Source organism: Capra hircus, chromosome 3 (genome assembly GCF_001704415.2).
Source record: "Capra hircus breed San Clemente chromosome 3, ASM170441v1, whole genome shotgun sequence".
NCBI classification, from domain to species: Eukaryota; Metazoa; Chordata; class Mammalia; order Artiodactyla; family Bovidae; genus Capra; species Capra hircus.
In genome coordinates, this window is record NC_030810.1 from 119,404,155 (window position 1) to 119,423,831 (window position 19,677).

At 37.8% G+C, this 19,677-nt stretch overlaps 1 protein-coding gene and 1 pseudogene across 6 annotated transcripts in view; one reads left to right on the forward strand and one right to left on the reverse strand.

Moving 5' to 3' along the window:
• Positions 1–19,677, forward strand: part of DCAF6 (DDB1 and CUL4 associated factor 6) — a 190,009-nt gene that overhangs the window by 60,013 nt on the left and 110,319 nt on the right. For all 6 annotated transcript variants that reach the window (XM_018046451.1, XM_018046452.1, XM_018046453.1 and 3 more), the window contains exons 3-4: positions 765–857; positions 14,189–14,374. In XM_018046451.1, the coding sequence (XP_017901940.1) occupies positions 765–857; positions 14,189–14,374 (279 nt within the window). The remainder of the gene's footprint in view (positions 1–764; positions 858–14,188; positions 14,375–19,677) is intronic.
• Positions 15,932–17,094, reverse strand: LOC108635612 (annotated as a pseudogene).

The window sequence follows — 19,677 nt, forward strand, 5'->3', positions numbered from 1 at the left end:
TGTATATAAAATGGACTATTTAAAATAAATTTAAATAGAACTTAAGAAAGACTCATACTTAATTTATGAGTCTTTATAAATTAATGGAGCATTGTGTTTGCTAAATGGTACTCAGTATATATTTTCACTAAGTAAACTGGTATATTATTTACCATAGATGTAATCTCATTCAGTTCAGTTCAGTCGCTCAGTCGTGTCCGACTCTTTGCGACCCCATGAATTGCAGCACGCCAGGCCTCCCCATCCATCACCAACTCCCGGAATTCACCCAAACTCATATCGATCGAGTTGGTGATACCATCCAGCCATCTCATCCTCTGTTGTCCCCTTCTCCTCCTGCCCCCAATCCCTCCCAGAGTCAGGGTCTTTTCCAGTGAGTCAAGTCTTTGCATGAGGTGGCCAAGGTACTGGAGTTTCAGCTTCAGCATCATTCCTTCCAAAGAACACCCAGGACTGATCTCCTTTAGATTGGACTGGTTGGATCTCCTTGCAGTCCAAGGGACTCGCAAGAGTCTTCTCCAGCACCACAGTTCAAAAGCATCAATTCTTTGCCGTTCAGCTTTCTTCACAGTCCAACTTTCACATCCATACATGACCGTGGGAAAAACCATAGCCTTGACTAGATGGACCTTTGTTGGCAAAGTAATGTCTCTGCTTTTGAATATGCTGTCTAGTGATATAAAATTCTGAACCATCAGCTAATTGAAGATGCCATACTTATTATTACTTTAAGTATGCTTAAATTTCTTTTGCTTTCTTCTTAGGTTAATACAATCTGTTGGAATGAGACTGGAGAATATATTTTATCTGGCTCAGATGACACCAAGCTAGTAATTAGTAATCCTTACAGCAGAAAGGTAAAGTGGTTTTTAAAAATCTACGACTTAATGAGAGAAAAAAAAGAAGCTAGAAATCAAGTAGTGCATAATCATAAAGTGGGCATTTGCAAAGAATGTTGTTATTTTGCTAAAGTTTATTATATAATTTGGAAGTTATTGCATGCAGTTACTTAATTTCTTTAGGAAAACATTAGATTTTATTCAACTCTAGAAAATTTAAATATGCTTCATTTATTCATGGGGATAAAATTGCAAAAAATGATATCTCAATAAACCGTTCTTCGTGGGGAAAACTGTAATTTTTTTTTTCTTTTATGCTCACAGAATCTAATCTTATAATCACAGAATCAGCCAAGCATTTTAAGAAACGAATTTTATCAGTTTACACACAGTGGGTAGGTTCTAATAAAATGCTCATAACATCCAATTCAGTAAACTGGGATATCATACTGAGTTTTAATTAGGATTATGTTCTAATTTTTATTGGCTCTTTTTCTGACTTTATATAAGTAAGTAGGTATACATATACTTTCATGTGAATGAGGACATTGTAGATTATCAGACTAAAGTTTTAATATTAGCAATCTTACAGAATAAATGGTTCATTTAAAAAAATTTTTTTTCTGCATTTAAATAGTTTAGATAATTAAATAAATGTTTGTGGTTCTACAGCCTAAAAAGAGATTTATATTGAGGCTCTTCTTCATTAAAGGAGAGATAGCTTTACTTATCTGTCCTGACTTAGCAGAGGGAAAGTTGTTGTTTCCAAATCCTGATTGTCTTAGTTTGCAATTACTCAAAAAACCTTTTTCTTACAACAGAGAGAACTTCCTAGAATAATGTATATGTGGAATACTTTTGGATTATCACAATCAAAAATTGGGCCTTCCCTGGTGACTCAGATAAAGAATCTGCCTGCAATGAGGGAGACCCAGGTTCAGTTCCTAGGGCAGGAAGATCCTCTGGAGAAGGGAATGGCTACCCACTCTAGTATTCCTGCCTGGAGCATTGACAGAGGAGCCTGGTGGACCACAGTCCATGGGGTCGCACAGAGTCGGACACAAGTGAAGTGACAGCATGCAGCACACATCAGAAGTTTAATGTTTATAGAATTTAAATATCTAGATACCAATGGAATAATTTTTTTTAATATAGAGCTTTACTTTTTAAAATAAAAATTGTGAAAATACACATTACATAAAATTCAGCTTGTTAACCATTTTCTAGAGTTCAATGTACCAGCATTAAGTTGATTCATATTGTTGTGATATCATCACCATCATTGAGCCACAAAACTCTAGTCTTGCAAAGCTGACCCTGTTCATTAAGCAGTAATGCTCCATTCTTCCCTTCTCCAGCGCATGGCAACCATGATTCTGTTTTGTATCTCCTTGAATTTGTCTATTCCAGGTAGCTCATAAAAGTGTGTGTATACAGTGTTTGTCCTTATATGACTGGCTTATTTTACTTAGAATAAGGTCCTTAAGGTTCATTCATGTGTCAGGATTTCTTTTCTTTTTAAAGCTGACATTGTATGTATATATCATATTTTGCTTATGCTTTCATCTGCCAGTGGACACTTGGGTTATTTCCACCTTTTTGGCTATTGTGAATAATGCTGCTATGAGCATAACAGTACAAATCTCTCTCCAAGCCCCTGCTTTCAATTATTTTGTGAATATACCTATTGGAGTAATTTTTAAAAGATTTTATTTTCCCTTTAAAGTGATTACTCTTTTTAATTTGAGAAATGACTAAGATAATACTTTAATAGATTTTAAGTATAAAAAGACTATAGTTTTCTTAGAATGGTTTTAATAGGTCAAAATTTGCTGTCATATATATTTATTGTTTTGAAGCACTGATAATTCATTACATAGGAAAGTAAAGTTTTTTGATCTTGAGTCAGATATTACCTGTTCTTATAGTCCCGCTCTATTTTTAGATCCTGTGAGTTGATGGGAAAATTAATTAATGGCATATAAAATTTTTAAAACTTAAAAAAAGTAGATTTAAGTGTTCCTTATTAATGGCATCATATCTTAATTATATATATCATAGATCTCAAATATATATATATATGATATATATAAAAGCTATATGTATTATATATATATATAAAAGCTTTCCCCCTTAAAGTTACAGGCTAGTTTCTTTGGACCAATTCTCCTACTGAAATGAACTCAGAAATATTTGATTAAAAAATTATACTAAAAGTAACAAAAGACTATTTTGATAGTAAAGAATTGTCAGTCTAAAATGGAAGGGAAGGCTTCCCTAGTGGCTCAGTGGTAAAGCGTCCAGCTGCCAGTGCAGGAGGCATGAGTTCGGTCCCTGATCTGGGAGGGTTCCATGTGCTGTGGAGCAGCTAAGCCCTTGAACCGCAGCTCTTGAGCCTGGGAGTGGCAGCACTGAGCCCACGCACGCCAGAGCCTGTGCTCCACAAGAAGAGAGGCCACCACAGTGAGAAGCCTGTGCATTGCGACTAGACAGTACTCCTTGCACTCCACAACTAGAGAAAAGCCCACCCAGGAACGAAGACCCAGCACAGCCAAAGTAAAGATATAAAATTATACAAAAGGAAGGGAAAACTGTGAATCCAGAGAAGTGAGCATGATAGCTTTTGCCCTGAAGACATTTGTCAGTCTTATATCTAAACTTCAGTTTTGGTGGCCTTGAAGGTCAAGGTAAATAGAAACAAATCTCAGGATCCCAATCATGTATGGATTCCTGTAAGAGACTTTATACAATATTCTGGGACTGTCTATACCATGAGGACTCCCAAAAGTCCTTCTCATGGTACAGATGAAACAGAAGGAAGTTAGTCCTCTGGTAGCCTTGGAGCATCCTCTGTTAAAGAAATCCTGAATATATGCAAATGTTTGTTTTGGCTTCATCCAGCTACCTTTGGTTCTTAGAGCATAAAATGTTATTTGTTTGTTCTGTGTTTTTCTTCTACTTTTCTCGGTTAGTGGTGTGTGCTTTCCCATGCACCTCCTACCTACTTGGCAAGTTTAGTTTCATCCTTTGAGCCTCAGCTCTTATCTGTTCAGTTCAGTTGCTCAGTCGTGTCCAACTCTTTTGAGACCCTGTGCACTGCAGCATGCCAGGCTTCCCTGTATATCACCAACTCCCGGAGCCTGCTCAAACTCATGTCTGTTGAGTTGGTGATGCCATCCAACCATCTCATCCTCTGTCCCCCCTTCTCCTGCTGCCCTCAGTCTTTCCCAGCATCAGGGTCTTTCCCAGTGAGTCAGTTGTTTACATCAGGTGGCCAAAGTATTGGATCTTCATCTTCATCTGAAATAATCTGTAATAATATCTAATTTCCTCTAGGTGAATATAGGCATTCCTTCCCCATGTTCTTGTATTTTATGGATAACTCAATTATTATGTGGAGAAGGTAATGGCAACCCACTCTGGTACTCTCGCCTGGAAAATCCCATGGACGGAGGAGCCTGGTAGGCTGTAGTCCATGGCGTTGCTAAGAGTCAGACATGACTGAGCGACTTCACTTTCACTTTTCCTTTCATGCATTGGAGAAGGAAATGGCAGCCCACTCCAGTTTTCTTGCCTGGAGATTCCCAGGGCTGGGGGAACCTGGTAGGCTGTTGTCTATGGGGTCGTACAGAGTCGCACATGACTAAAGCGACTTAGCAGCAGCAGTAATTACTATATTTGTGTTTGCATGTTGCTCACTACTAGATTCTAACTTATTTGGGACAATGACAATTTCATTTTAGTTTCTTTAACATTTAGTAAATTACCTGTTACATAGTAGGTGCTCAATAGGTATGAGTAAAAGAAGGCAAGAAGTTTCTGTATTCAATGCCTTAGACAGGAGTAGGGGTGAATTCGGGGAGGGGTGATTTTTACTAAGAGATTGAAGAGCTAACATCTTCTATCTGGACACTCCTGGACCAAGCTTGAAGTTTTAGAAGTGTTGTCTATAACATGATGCACGAAGAAAGCGATAGCTGCTTGGCCAGCTAGATTAGTGACAGTAACCTGATGATTAGCAAAGTGATAGAAGTTATGGCTAGTTCACTTTGACATTTGTTGCTAGTTTATTTTACAGTATGTTATATTCATTTCATATTGTTACTCTGCCAACTTCCATCTCTGTTGGCCATTAGTTTTAGGTGTTTTCTGAAATCCAAGAATGGAAATCCATTTTCAGAATGGTGTTTACCATTAATCCAAGGAAAGTATACATAGGAAAATATTTCCAGTTTTTAAAATGTATAAATGTTTGCACCTGTGCATCTATTTTTTCTTAAATTGACACTTATTGCTGCTTACCTCCAGTAGCATGCCTCTCTATTGATTGCATTGACCCGTTTCCACATTAAAAACAAATTCCAACCTTTGGTAAAATTGCTAACTGTATATACATAAATACAATTCATCCAACAATTATCGATTAATCAGGGAAGTTCAGTTCAGACGCTAAGTCCTGTCCGACACTGCGATGCCATGGACTACAGCATACTAGGCTTCCTTGTCCTTCACCATCTCCTGGAGTTTGCAGAAAATCGTATACATTGAGTTGATGATGCCATCCAATTATCTCATCCTGTCACCCCTGCTCCTCCTGCCTTCAGTCTTCTCTAGTATCGGGATCTTTTCCAGTGAGTTGTATGTTTGCATCAGGTGGCCAAAGTATTGGAGTTTCAGCTTCAACATCAGGCCTTCTAATGCACATTCAGAACTGATTTCCTTTAGGATGGACTGGTTGGATCGCCTTGCAGTCCAAGGGATTCTCAAGAGTCTTCTCCAACACTACACGTCAAAAGCATCAATTTTTCGGTGCTCAGCTTACTTTATAGTCCAACTCACATATCCATACATGACTACTGGAAAAACCATAGCCTTGACTAGACAGACCTTTGTGGACAAAGTAATGTCTCTGCTTTTTAATATGCTGTCTAGGTTATTAATCGGAGAAGGCAATGGCACCCCACTCCAGTACTCTTGCCTGGAAAATCCCATGGACGGAGGAGCCTGGAAGGCTGCAGGCCAGGGCGTCGCTGAGGGTCAGGTGTGATTGAGCAGCTTCACTTTCACTTTTCGCTTTCATGCTTTGGAGAAGGACAAAGCAACCCACTCCAATGTTCTTACCTGGAGAATCCCAGGGACGGGGAAGCCTGATGGGCTGCCGTCTCTGGGGTCGCACAGAGTTGGACACGACTGAAGCGACTTAGCAGCAGCAGCAGCAGCTAGGTTATTAATAACTTTTCTCCCAAGGAGTAAGCGTCTTTTAATTTCATGGCTGCAGTCACCATCTGCAGTGATTTTGGAGCCCAGAAAAATAAAATCTGCCACTGTTTCCACTGCTTCTCCATCTATTTGCCATGAAGTGATGGGATCGGATGCCATGATCTTCGTTTTCTGAATGTTGAGGTATAAGCCAACTTTTTCACTCTCCTCTTTCACTTTCATCAGGAGGTTCTTTAGTTCTTCTTCACTTTCTTCTATAATGGTGGTGTCATCTGCATATCTGAGGTTATTGATATTTCTCCCGGCAATCTTGATTCCAGCTTGTGCTTCATCCAGTCCAGCGTTCCTCGTGATGTACTCTGTGTATAAGTTAAATAAGCAGGGTGACGACGATAGACAGCCTTGACGTACTTCTTTTCCTATTTGGAACCAGTCTGTTGTTCCATGTCCAGTTCTAACTGTTGCTTCCTGACCTGCATACAGGTTTCTCAAGAGGCAGGTCAGGTGGTCTGGTATTGCCATCTCTTTCAGAATTTTCCACAGTTTATTGTGATCCACACAGTCAAAGGCTTTGGCATAGTCAATAAAGCAGAAATAGATGTTATTCTGGAACTCCCTTGCTTTTACAATGATCCAGCAGATGTTGGCAATTTGATCTCTGGTTCCTCTGCCTTTTCTAAAAACAGCTTGAACATCTGGAAGTTCACAGTTTCTGTATTGTTGAGGCGTGGCTTGGAGAATTTTGAGCATTACTTGGCTAACGTGTGAGATGAGTGCAATTGTGAGGTAGTTTGAGCTCTCTTTGGCATTACCTTTGTTAGTATTTCCAGTTTCTTATATAGTGGATTAAGGAGTGAGAAATGTTAGTTTTTGACTTGATAAACTAGGTGATCAAGTTGTGGTGGATAGTGATCAACTAGGTGTGGGTGGATAGGGATGTTATTAAGGTGTGGAATACTAGAGAGGGTATAAATTTGGAGTGGGACATCTGAAATGAGATTTTTTTCAGAGAGAACAGATTTGTTCAGTGGAAAAGACTTCAGTTTTTACTAATTACTTTAATAGTTACTCTGATTAATAAAGAAATTTCTTTCCATTTTTGAGTGATATGTGATTTGCCAACTCATATTAGTATATTTAATAAGATTCCTGCTTTTGTTTTTGAAGCTATGCATTGGGATTCCCTTTTAGCTCAGTCGGTAGAGAATCTGCCTGCAGTGCAGGAGACCCAGGTTTGATCCCTGGGTTGGGAAGATCCCCTGGAGAAGGAAATGGCAACCCATTTCAGTATCCTTGCCTGGAAAATTTTATGGACAGAGGAGCCTGGTGGACTGCAGTCCCTGGGGTCGCAAAGAGTTGGGCATGACTGAGCTATTAGCACTAATAAACCTGTCGAATGGAGATAAATCAAATTGTTAATAATGTCTGCTGAAGGTGACTAAAGTCAAAGACCTATCAGATTAAAACTGTGAAAGACCTAGCATACATTGTGTGTACTTATATGTACTTAACTACTTGGTAAACCATGCTGAAATATATGCTACTTGGTAAATTATGCTGAAATATATGTTGACATTAAAGTCTATGATTCTGTCTTGTTTAAAAGCTTTAGATTAATTATTCTCTATGTTATTTCTTATACTTTAATTGAGCAGATCTCAGTGTCTTATACTTGGAGAGAGGAATGAAAAAGTTTAACATGTTTTACAGACAATTTTTATTGTCCATTGGCTTTGGTTAATGTAGGTACAAAGACTCTCCTCTTTTTTTATTTGACCCTAATTAAATGTACTTTCAGAAAACAAAGATCATGGCATCTGGTCCCATCACTTCATGGGAAATACATGGGGAAACAGTGGAAGCAGTGTCAGACTTTATCTTTTTGGGCTCCAAAATTACTGCAGATGGTGACTGCAGCCATGAAATTAAAAGACACTTACTCCTTGGAAGAGAAGTTATGACTAACCTAGATAGCATATTGAAAAGCAGAGGCATGATTTTGCCAACAAAGGTCCGTCTAGGCAAGGCTATGGTTTTCCCAGTGGTCATGTATGGATGTGAGAGTTGGACTGTGAGGAAAGCTGAACGCCAAAGAACTGATGCTTTTGAACTGTGGTGTTGGAGAAGACTCTTGAGAGTCCCTTGGACTGCAAGGAGATCCAACCAGTCCATTCTGAAGGAGATCAGCCCTGGGATTTCTTTGGAGGGAATGATGCTGAAGCTGAAACTCCAGTACTTTGGCCACCTCATGCAAAGAGTTGACTCATTGGAAAAGACTCTGATGCTGGGAGGGATTGGGGGCAGGAGGAGAAGGGGACGACAGAGGATGAGATAGCTGGATGGCATCACGGACTCGATGGACGTGAGTCTGAGTGAACTCCGGGAGTTGGTGATGGACAGGGGGGCCTGGCGTGCTGCGATTCATGGGGTTGCAAAGAGTCGGACACGACTGAGCGACTGAACTGATCTGACATGTGCATCAATGGCCAGGGAAGCCTGGGGTCCTGCAGAGAGTAGGATAGGACTGAGTGACTGATCAACAGCAGATAAGACTTACAGGGGAGTACTGTGTGGTACTCAGCACACCCTTTTGTTTGTGACCCCAGGACTTAGATGAAGTGACTTGTAATACTTAAGTATTTAAATTTAAGTATTTACTTCATTTCAGTTGTAAAGGTAATTAACTGCTAATATATATCTGTGTTCTGGCTTGGTGTCTTACTGTCAGTTAATGAATTTATCAGTTAGTCTTATATTGTAAGTAGTTACTTGAAACCAAACCAAAAATAAAGTTGTTCCTAAATTTTTTTTTTAATTTGAAAACTGATCAATAAGTTGAAAAGGTAATACAATCAACATCCACAAATAGACTTGAAAAAAGTATTTCAGAACAGTTTGGAGGTGTCATGCATTTCATGAACGCTCTGACATCTGTCTACTAAGAACAAGAACATTATCTATATATAACTGTAATGCAGTTACCATGGTCAGGATGTGTAATATTGAATATTGAGTTGATCCTCTTTACTTATAGATTCTATGTTTGCAAATTTATCAATTCATTAAATTTATTTTTACCCTTCCATATCAATAACTTTCAGTGCTTTTCTGGTCATTGATGACCATTCACATGTACAGAGTGGCAAAAAATTTGAATTGCCTAACTCATACATCAATACACGTTTCTCAGATGAGATCAAACAGGGTGCTGCTCGATACTTCTTGTTTCACATTGAATACTGTAAGCATATGCATCCTTTCTGTGATATGTTGAATGTCACACGTTTTGCGTTTTTGTGCTTTTTGTTCATGACTTCAGTGGTTAAAAGGGTCCCCAGTTACCTTGCTGAGTACTGTCTAGTCTTCCTAAGTATAAGAAGCCTGGAATATACTTTGTAGGTAAAATATATTAGATGAGCTTCATTTGTCACTGTTTGTTGTCCAGTCACTAGTCGTGTCCAACTCTGTGACCCCGTGGACTGCAGCCCACCAGGCTTGCCTGTTCTTCATTATCTCCTGTAATTCTCTCAGATTCATGTTCATTGAGTCAGTGACACTGTCTCATCCTCTGCCACTCCCTTTTCTTTTTGCCTTCAGTCTTTCTCAGCCTCAAGGTCTTTTCTAATAACTCGTTTCTTCACATCAAGTGGCTGAAGTATTGTAGCTTCCCCTTCAGCATCAGTCCTTCCAGTGAATAGTTAGATATGAATTATAGTACTCTTTCCCCTAAGTTCATTGTTAATGAATCAACAATATGTATTAAATAAAGTGTCTTTAAACAAACACATACAGCAGAGTTACTTACTTATTTGTTAATGAAAAGTTTGTGACCAGAGCCTCACAGAGACCTAACCCTGCACTTCCATAGGAGCAGTTGCTAATGAATACAGCACTTGCTAAGGCAGTGTAGGCTTCCGTGGTGGCTCAGTGGTGAAGAATCCACTGCCAATTCAGGAGTCTTAGGTCGATAACTGGGTTGGGGAGATCCCTCGGAGAAGGAAACGGCAGCCCACTCCAGTATTTTTGCCTGGGAAATCCTTTGGACAGAGGAGCCCAGTGGGCTATAGTCCATGGAGTCACAAAAGAGTCAGACACAACTTATTGATTAAAAAACAATGTAATCTTCAGTTCAGTTCAGTTCAGTCGCTCAGTCGTGTCCGACTCTTTGCGACCCCATGAATCGCAGCATGCCAGGCCTCCCTGTCCATCACCAACTCCCGGAGTTCACTCAGACTCATGTCCATCGAGTCAGTGATGCCATCCAGCCATCGCATCCTCTGTCGTCCCTTTCTCCTCCTGCCCCCAATCCCTCCCAGCATCAGAGTCTTTTCCAATGAGTCAACTCTTAGCATGAGGTGGCCAAAGTACTGGAGTTTCAGCTTTAGTGGTGACTTTATAGAACATAAGTACTAGTAGTAATGAGAATTGCCTGTATGCTATATATATAATATATATGATTTTATACTATCAACTAAAAAAGTGCACATCCTAAATGTTGAGAATTGTTTTTTATTCAGTAGTCATACTGAGGACTTAAGCCAGGGAGACAGCCTCTCAGATAGCTCTGAGGAACTGTTCTGAAGAGGTAAAGGGGAGCCAGGTTAAGTATAAGAGTTTCTGCAAAAGAAAAAAAACAATCCACAAAACTCCAGGTAATCAGAACATCAAAAGATTAGTGCTAATTTAAGAAAACCCAGACATCTCAAGTTGATGAATTTAGGAGAATAAATTTTATCTTTTCTTGGGGAAGATACTGGAATCTGGGCTTAATGAAATTGTTCCTTTGTTCTGTCCCTTAACTATGTAATATCTAAGGTCCTTTTTTTCTCCATCCTGAATCCCCTCAGGGTACACCACTGGGGGTGTCTGCAGAGACTGATGGCTTGATGACTGGCAGCCTATTTATCGCTGTTCTAAGTTCCCCTCAGGGTTAACCATTGGGGGTAACTGCAGTGATTGTTGAATGTAACATCCTCTCTTCAGTGTTATGCAGGGGTATCCCAGTATATGCCTGCCATATCTATAGTATACATAGTATCTGTAGTATATTATATAGCTTCCCTTATAGCTCAATTGGGAAAGAATCTGCCTGCAGTGCAGGAGACCTGGGCTTGATTCCTGGGTTGGGAAGATCCCCTGGAGAAGGAAATGGCAACCCACTGCAGTATTCTTGCCTGGAGAATCTTATGGACAGAGGAGCCTGGCAGGCTACAGTCCATGGGGTCGCAAGAGTTGGACACGGCTTAGCGACTAAACCAGCATATTATATATATATTACAATATATCTATAGTATATTACATATATCCACACATAGTACATGTACATATACACCTGTATATATTCACATTTTTCCATTTGTTTCAGTAATGTTCTTCAGCACTGCCATGCCTCTCTCAATCTAGCCCCCAATGCAGCATCGCACGTTTCATTTAGTTGTCATATTTCCTTTATTTGCTTGAGAATAGTTCATGCAACTTCTTGGTCCTTCATGACTTTGATATGTTGTTTTATTGTTATATTGACTATTAAGTCATTTCATAGAATGTCCCTCCATTTGGATTTGTCTTATTGTTTCTTCATAAGTTGATTAAAATTATTTTTGCTAAGAATTTTCTATGGATGATGTTGTGGTACATGATATTAATTTGTTCCCTGACTGGTGATGTTAAATTTGATCTTTCCATTGTGAGGGTACATTTATCCTTTGTGATTGTAAGCTATCTATGGAGTAGTGTGTTGAGATTGTGTAAATATTCTTTTTCATAACAATCTTTCATAAAGTGGTTTCAATATTCATTGATTCTTGCCTTAATCAGTTGTTATAATGTCATTACAAATAGTGTTTTTAATTCTATCATTTCTTCCACATTTACTAATTGGCATTATTTGTTAAATATGAGCATTTCCTTTGTCTTTGCCATCATTTTGAAAAAATTACAGTGGGATTATAGATTTTTATTTAATAAATTATAATCTACCACTCATAATCTTTTGGATGCTCAAATTGCTCAAGTTTGTTCAGTAAGACATTTTTTGTTGTTCTTTTGTTTATTAAAATAATTTTATTGGAGTATAGTTGATTCACAGTAGTATGTTAATTTTGTTCAGTAAGACATTTAAAGTGAACTAAAGAAACTTTGTGTTTCTGTTTTGACATACTCTCCCTTTTTTTAAAGCACATTTTAAAAATAAAAAACCACAACAGATATTTCCATTGTGCTAAATCTCCATTGTATGTACATTGTGGGGATGTACTGGAATTTATTCAGCCAGTTTCCTGTGTTTTGTTTGCTATTATGAATGACTCAGTAAATAACTTCTTTTTTTTTTTTTATTGTTGGATGTATACCTTCAGAGTAAATTCTTAGAAATAGACTTGCTTGATCAAAGATTTAATGCATATGTAGTTTTGTGAGGGATTGCTAAATTCCTTTCTATTGGTTTGCACCATTTAGCATCCCACCAGAACTGTTTAAAGAGCCTGGTGTCCCTCTCCCCACCACACTCACTTATATAGTATGTTGTCAAGCTTTTGATTTTTGCTAATCTAAAAAGTGGAAATTGGTGATCTTAATGTAGTTTCAATTTGCATTTCCTATATGAAGTTGATGCTTTTTCAAAATTTTAAGGCCCATTTGTTTATCTTGGACTATATTCAGATCTTTTGCCTCTTTTTTTTCCCTCTCAGTTTTTAAACACTGTAGGGGGATTTGATCTTTTATCTGCTATGTTTGTTACAAATATTGCAATGTTTATTTTAAACCATACTTCTGTCACAGGAATTCTGATCTTTTAAATTATTAAGGATTTAGGTGTAGGAACTTCTTTGTTCTTTACAGAAGTAGGAACTTCTGTACCATTTTATTACTTTACTTTTATGATTATTTAAGATTTAGTTTGTTTTTATTTTTTCATCCTGAAAGGGAATGATTTATTAATCATTTAGGAAACAATTTCAAAAGTCAATCAAGATAATCTTTTCATATTTATTTTGAGTTTATGAATGAGTCCACATATACCAAATAGGTAGAAATACACATATTTAATTCTCAAGGCACTGATGTTGAACCCGTTTGTGTGCCTGATGCACAATGAGGCCAGACAAACAAAAATTTTAGAATTTGGAGCAGAGCAAGGTTTATTGCAAGGATCATGCAAAAGGAACAGGTAGGCTCCTGCTTAAGAGACCCAAACTCTCCTTGGTTTTCAGGAAAGAAATTTTTACAAACAGAATTTGAGGCGAGGGCTACCAGGCGTGTAACCCCTGCTGGTTGGCTGGTGGTAAGGTAACATTGTTCTAGGAATCTCCAGCCTGCGGTCCACATGCTCAGCCTAAAGTTACCATCCTCCTTCTGGCGAGGGGCCTTAAGTTCTTGTAGAACTCAGAGATGTATATCAAACTGTTATTCACAACCCCTTCTCCTCCCCTGCAAAGAACCAGAACCAAGTTCCCTTGCCCTTTCTACATTTCCTTAGTCTCCTAATTAGTAACTGAATCTGCCTTTTGGAACTCAGGGAAGGTCTATGAGGCTGAAAGCCGTTTTCCTACAAACAAGAGACCGAAGACACTGAAAGACTTTTATGCCTGGGATGGCCTCACAGGTTCCTGCTTGGTCTCGGTCCCATTTTCTTTTACTCTCCTCAGTCATGAGAGAAACAGATATTGGACTAGACAGGAAATAAAAATTGGTTAGAGAAGTTAATCATAAACTCTGCAGAGGAACTTAGTTTTAGGGGGACTCTGTTTCAGCACTAATTCCTGTTGATATTCTTAATCTTCTTTACATCTCAGAGGGAAATAAAATATGTGAGATTCTGATTTTTTTTTCTAATTATGATATTGGGTTAACCAAAAATTTCATTTGGGATTTTCCATGTTATGCAAAAACTTGAACAAACTTTTTAGCCAAGCCAATAGCTTGGACTCAAATGATAATTTTTCATTTGAGCTGAGAGTGTTAATGAGAATTTATTCCTGGCTAGGATTATATTAAGTTTGAATTCGAATGCTTCTTTTTAGGAAATAATAAATTACTAAAAATTACTCTTAGTAATTTAGTAATTAGTAATAAATTTACTCTTTAGTAATTTAGCAATAAAGTACTAAAAACTCCTCTCTGTGTTTTAGGTTTTGACAACAATTCGTTCAGGGCACCGAGCAAATATATTTAGTGCAAAGTTCTTACCATGCACAAATGATAAGCAGATTGTATCCTGCTCTGGAGATGGAGTAATATTTTATACCAATGTTGAGCAAGATGCAGAAACTAACAGACAGTGCCAATTTACATGCCATTATGGAACTACCTATGAGGTACAGTATCACTGTGGTTTGTCTATATGATGTACATATGTGCATATGCTTTGTATGAGTGTGGATGTGTGTGTAGATAGGTGTGTGCATGTACATATTCATGCATAAATAAGGTATTGTTGACAAAATGTCTATATTGAGAAAATGTACCTTGATAGGATTGTGAATAAAGTTAAGGAATAAGATGTGAATAATAGTAATGGGGTTTGTAATTCCTTGAGCAACTATAAGAAAACAGATATCAGACTTTAAAGATGCTGCTTTATTGTGCTGTAGGGCTCTATACTAGGCTTTAATCTCGTTACCACTTTCTCACTGTTTTATATGATGTCATTGCTGGCATGGTTATCAAAATGTCAGAAGAGATGCTAGTACACTTAAATAAAAGAATCTGATTTCTAAAGGTTATTAATAAGCTCAAGCCCTGAGCTGAATTAAAATGAGGTGAAATGAATCTGAGACTTCGTTATACTGCTTTGGTTCAGAAAAACTGCTTGTTCTTCAAAAAGCTCTTTTATAATCTTGTCATTTCATTTCTTTGTATCAAATGATTCATTGTTTTCCCATAGGGTGCTGACATGGTATATTTTTTTCACTACTTGAATTTCAGTTCTTCTGTACCCTCATGTTATGATACATCCTTACAAAAATAGTATTCTATAGCTGGATTTTTTAAAATCTATTTCTCACAAATTTGGCTTTTAATTGGCGATTTCAGTCAATTAATGTTTATTGTGAGTGCTGATATATTTGGATCTAGTTATGTATCTTATTGTAAGTTTTTTATTTGAAAATATTTTCTGTTACTGATTTCCCCGTCCTGTTTTTGACATTCTTTTGAATTTCTTGAAGGTTTTGCATTTGGCCCATTTTGTTTCTGCTGTTGCAAGGAAGATAGACATTCGTATTTTACAGGAGTAGTTAACAAAGTCTAAAGTCAATAAGCACCTTTGCCTTTCTCCTGAATGTATACCTTAGCTCATTATAATCATTCCATCCCTTGTCTAATTTTATATGCTTATATTGTTCAGAGTGTAGTTATAGTCTATCTTCTTCTGAATCAAAAATATTATTATTGTTTTATTAGTCTTTACTATTATTATTAGATTTACCTACATTTTTGCTTGCACTTTTGCCTTTTCTGTTACAGGTTTTCTGTGTGGGGTCATTTGGTACCTCAAGCACATTCTTTTTTTCTTTTTTCCCATTATACAGTTTGTTTTAAATGTATCAAATACAAGGTGCAAAGTAAAAAATAAATGTTTCTGAAGCTAGGAGAGTAAGTATGCTATTCCTAGTCAGATACAAACTTAGTTATCACACACGTACACAAATCAAAAATGACATGAAACAGGAAAAACAGAAGAACTTCTTTTGCTTTCAGAAAACAGCCAAGAAACTGAAGACAATTCTTTTTATAAATTAAAAAAAAATTTTTTTTTTGTAGTAGCTCACATGCCTTCTTTAGGCATTAAGATACTTTTTTCTGTTTGTAATCTTAATACATCCATATTTTTACTCTCTATAAAAATCAAGTCTCTCAGTAAAAATGGCATTTTACCACACTAATCTTTCAATTCCATCACTAAAAATGTAGTTATACACAACAGTTTCTAGCCTCTTGGAACACTCTTCATGATGGATTTTAGTCACTGGAATGACTAATTTCTCAGAAAAGCAGCATTGCCTCAACTGTGGTGTGATTTGGTGATCAGTATTCTTGTTTTCTAGTAAAGATCTCATAAGCAGGAACACTGGGTTCCTTGTGATTTCATCGATCAAGAAAACATTTCTGAGCAGCTTCTGAGCATCTGAGCAGACAGTCCTTAACAGGTTGATCATAGATCTGGGGTCTTCACTCTTCATAATGGCACTGCCAGACACAATTGTGTTAGCTCCTGCCTCTGCACATTTATGGATGGTGTCTGGACCTACTCCACCATCAACCTCAGTGTCCAAAGATGGGAACTGGGTCCTCAACCAGTGAACCTTTCGCGTCATATCTTTCATGAGTTTCTGCCCTACAAGCCCATGTTTCACTGTCATAACCAAGGCTGTATCTATCTGATTGATTAGCCCATGGTGTCAAATACTCACCTGTAGTTGCTGGTTTCTCGAATGTCTGGTCAAAGCTCCTGGGTTGTCAGTAGCCTCCAGATGAAAGCCTCCAGATGTTGACTGGCTCCTGCTGCAGCCATTGGTTTTACCCACTCTTCTGGCCTGGACACCATCATGTGCACGTCAAAGGAAGGGTCCTGGCCTAGCTGCTTTTGGAGGCTTTCTGCCACAGGGGGACCAAAGGTGATGTTGGGAACAAAATACCCATTTATTACATCCAGGTGCAGATAATCAGCCTCAGAGTCCAACATCTGAAGGTAGGTACTCAGCCCCTAAACTGGCCAGGTCACTGTTGTGGATGGATGGGCCAATTTTGCAGCCAGATGCCATCGGGCTAGTGCTCCAGAGCTAAAGTACATTCTTTACCAGCTCCTTTAAGTCAGAGTTTGCTGATATAAAACAACTTTAGTCCTATTTTCCTTTTATATCATTTACTTCTTCCCTTTTCATCCTTTTCTAGAAAATATCTTTTTTATGTCAGTTCTTCAGAGGTAGTCTTACTAGATACAGGCTTCTAGTTTGACAGTTACTCTATTTCAGGTGATATTTCACTATATTCTGACTTGACTTTTGAAGTTGAGCAGTCAATCAACAGTTTAATTGTGATTCCTTTGTATTTGTTATCTCTTCCTTAACTGAATTTAATTCTGTTTTTCTTTGTGTTTTGTTTTTTTTTTTTTCCTTCATTGATGTCACAACAGTGTGTCGAGGTATGGATTTCCTTTTGATTTTTCTTGGAATTTATATGTGTTCTTAGTATGAGAAATTGGAATCTTGAAAAATGAGGGAAATTTATAGATAATAAGTTTTTAGTTCTTTACCAGGCTCTGTATTTTTTATTCTGGAATTCTGATTAGATATATGTTAAGACCTTCTTGTTCCATCTAGCATTAAACTTTTTTCCCCCATTGAAGTACAAAACATAAAGGAAAAGTACAAAACACTGAGTATATCTCAGTAAATTATCACAAAGTGAATTGGTTCATGTAACAGCCACAAAGATCAAGAAATGTAAGGCATTAAGGACTTCCCCCGAAACTGCTTCATCCTGATTTCCATCATCGTATTTTTCCAACCACTTTAGTTTTTTTTGTTTTTGAACATTATATGCAGTGAGTCATATTAAATGGTCTTTTGTTTATTTTTAAATTTGTTATCGTTTGCTGAACAAAGTCTTACCTTACATTTGTGAAACTCATCCATGTTGGGTACCACTAAAGTGTGTTTATTTTCACTGCTTTTTAGTGTTCGATTGTGTGAATAAACCACAGCTGTTCTACTGCTGATGAAAATTTTAAACTTGATTTCCAATTTGGAGAACATACTTTACATGACTTTCAGTATATTTATGTTTAGAAGTGAACTTTTTCTGTCATAGGATATGTATTTGTTTATTTTAGAGATAGTGCCAAATATTTTCCCAAAGTGTAACAGCCTTCATTCCCACCAGTAGCATATAATAAGAATTCCTTTTGCTTCTCATCTTTGCCAACAGGATATATGATTAATCTCTAATTCTGAACAGGCTTATTTAAATGTCTTTTACTGTTGTTACTGCTGAGGTTACTGCATAGTTCATTGGTTATTTAGATACACTGTTTTGTCAAGTGCCTATTCAGAATTCTTTCCTAATCTATTAGGTTGTCCATTTGATTTCATTATTACTGTTGATTTATAGGAATTTCTTTTATCTTCAGCATGTGAAATTATCTCTTCCAACTGTGTGGTTATATTTTCACTCTCCTAATGGTGTCTTTTCATGAACAAAAGTTCTCTGTGTTGTCTTAATGTATTGGTCTTTTTTCTTTCCTTTTTTTTTTTTTTTTTAATTTTTACCTGCTTTCTCTATCCTGCTCAAAAAAGTCTTTTCCTTTCTGAAGGTTATGGAGACATTCTTCTGGTTTAGATTCTCTTTTAGAAAGATTATTGTTTTGTCTTTTGCATTTAGGTCTTGTTTTGCTCTTGTTCAGGCGCTAAGTCCTGTCTGACTGTTTGTGACCCCATGGATAGAAGGCAGTGGCACCCCACTCCAGTACTCTTGCCTGGAAAATCCCATGGATGGAGAAGCCTGGTAGTCTGCAGTCCATGGTAAGGGTCGGACACAACTGAGCGACTTCCCTTTCACTTTTCACTTTCATGCATTGGAGAAGGAAATGGCAGCCCACTCCAGTGTTCTTGTCTGGAGAATCCCAGGGACGGGGGAGCCTGGTGGGCTGCCGTCTCTGGGGTCGCACAGAGTCAGACACGACTGGAGTGACTTAGCAGGCTTGTCTGTCCTTCACTATTTTCCAGAGTTTTCTCAAAATCACTATTTCCTAAATTTTCTCAAGTGGACCCCTGTCCATTGATTCGGTGATGCTGTATAACCATCTCATCCTCTGCCGTCCCCTCATCTTGCCTTCAATCTTTCCCAGTATCAGAATGTTTTCCAATGAGTGTGCTCTTCAGGTGGCCAAAGTATTGGAGCTTCAGCTCCAGCATCTTATCTTCCAGGGAATATTCAGGATTGATTTCCTTTAGGACTGACTGGTTTGATCTCTTTGCTTCCCAAGGGACTCTCAAGAGTCTTTTCCAGCACCACCAGCATTCAGTTCTTTGGTGCTCAACCTTCATTATGCTCCAGCACTCACATACGTACGTGACTCCTGGAAAAACAATATTTTTGATTATATGTACCTTTGTTGATCTTTGCTTTCTAATACACTGCCTAGGTTTGTCATAGCTTCCCTTTCGAGGAGTAATCATCTTTTATTTATTTATTATTTTTTTAATATAAATTTATTCATTTTCATTGGAGGTTAATTAATTTACAATATTGTACTGGTTTTGCCATACATCAACATGAATCTGCCACAGGTATACACGTGTTCTCCATCCTGAGCCCCCCTCCCTCCTCCTTCCCCGTACCATCCCTCTGGGTCGTCTCAGTGCAACAGCCCCAAGCATCCAGTATCATGCATCAAACCTGGACTGGCTATTTGTTTCATATATGATATTATACATGTTTCAGTGCCATTCTCCCAAATCATCCCGACCTCTCCCTCTCCCACAGAGTCCAAAAGACTGTTCTGTACATCTGTGTCTCTTTTGCTGTCTCACATACAGGGTTATCATTACCATGGCTACAATCACTGTACACAGTGATTTTGGAGCCCAGGAAAATGAAATCTGTTAATATTTCCACT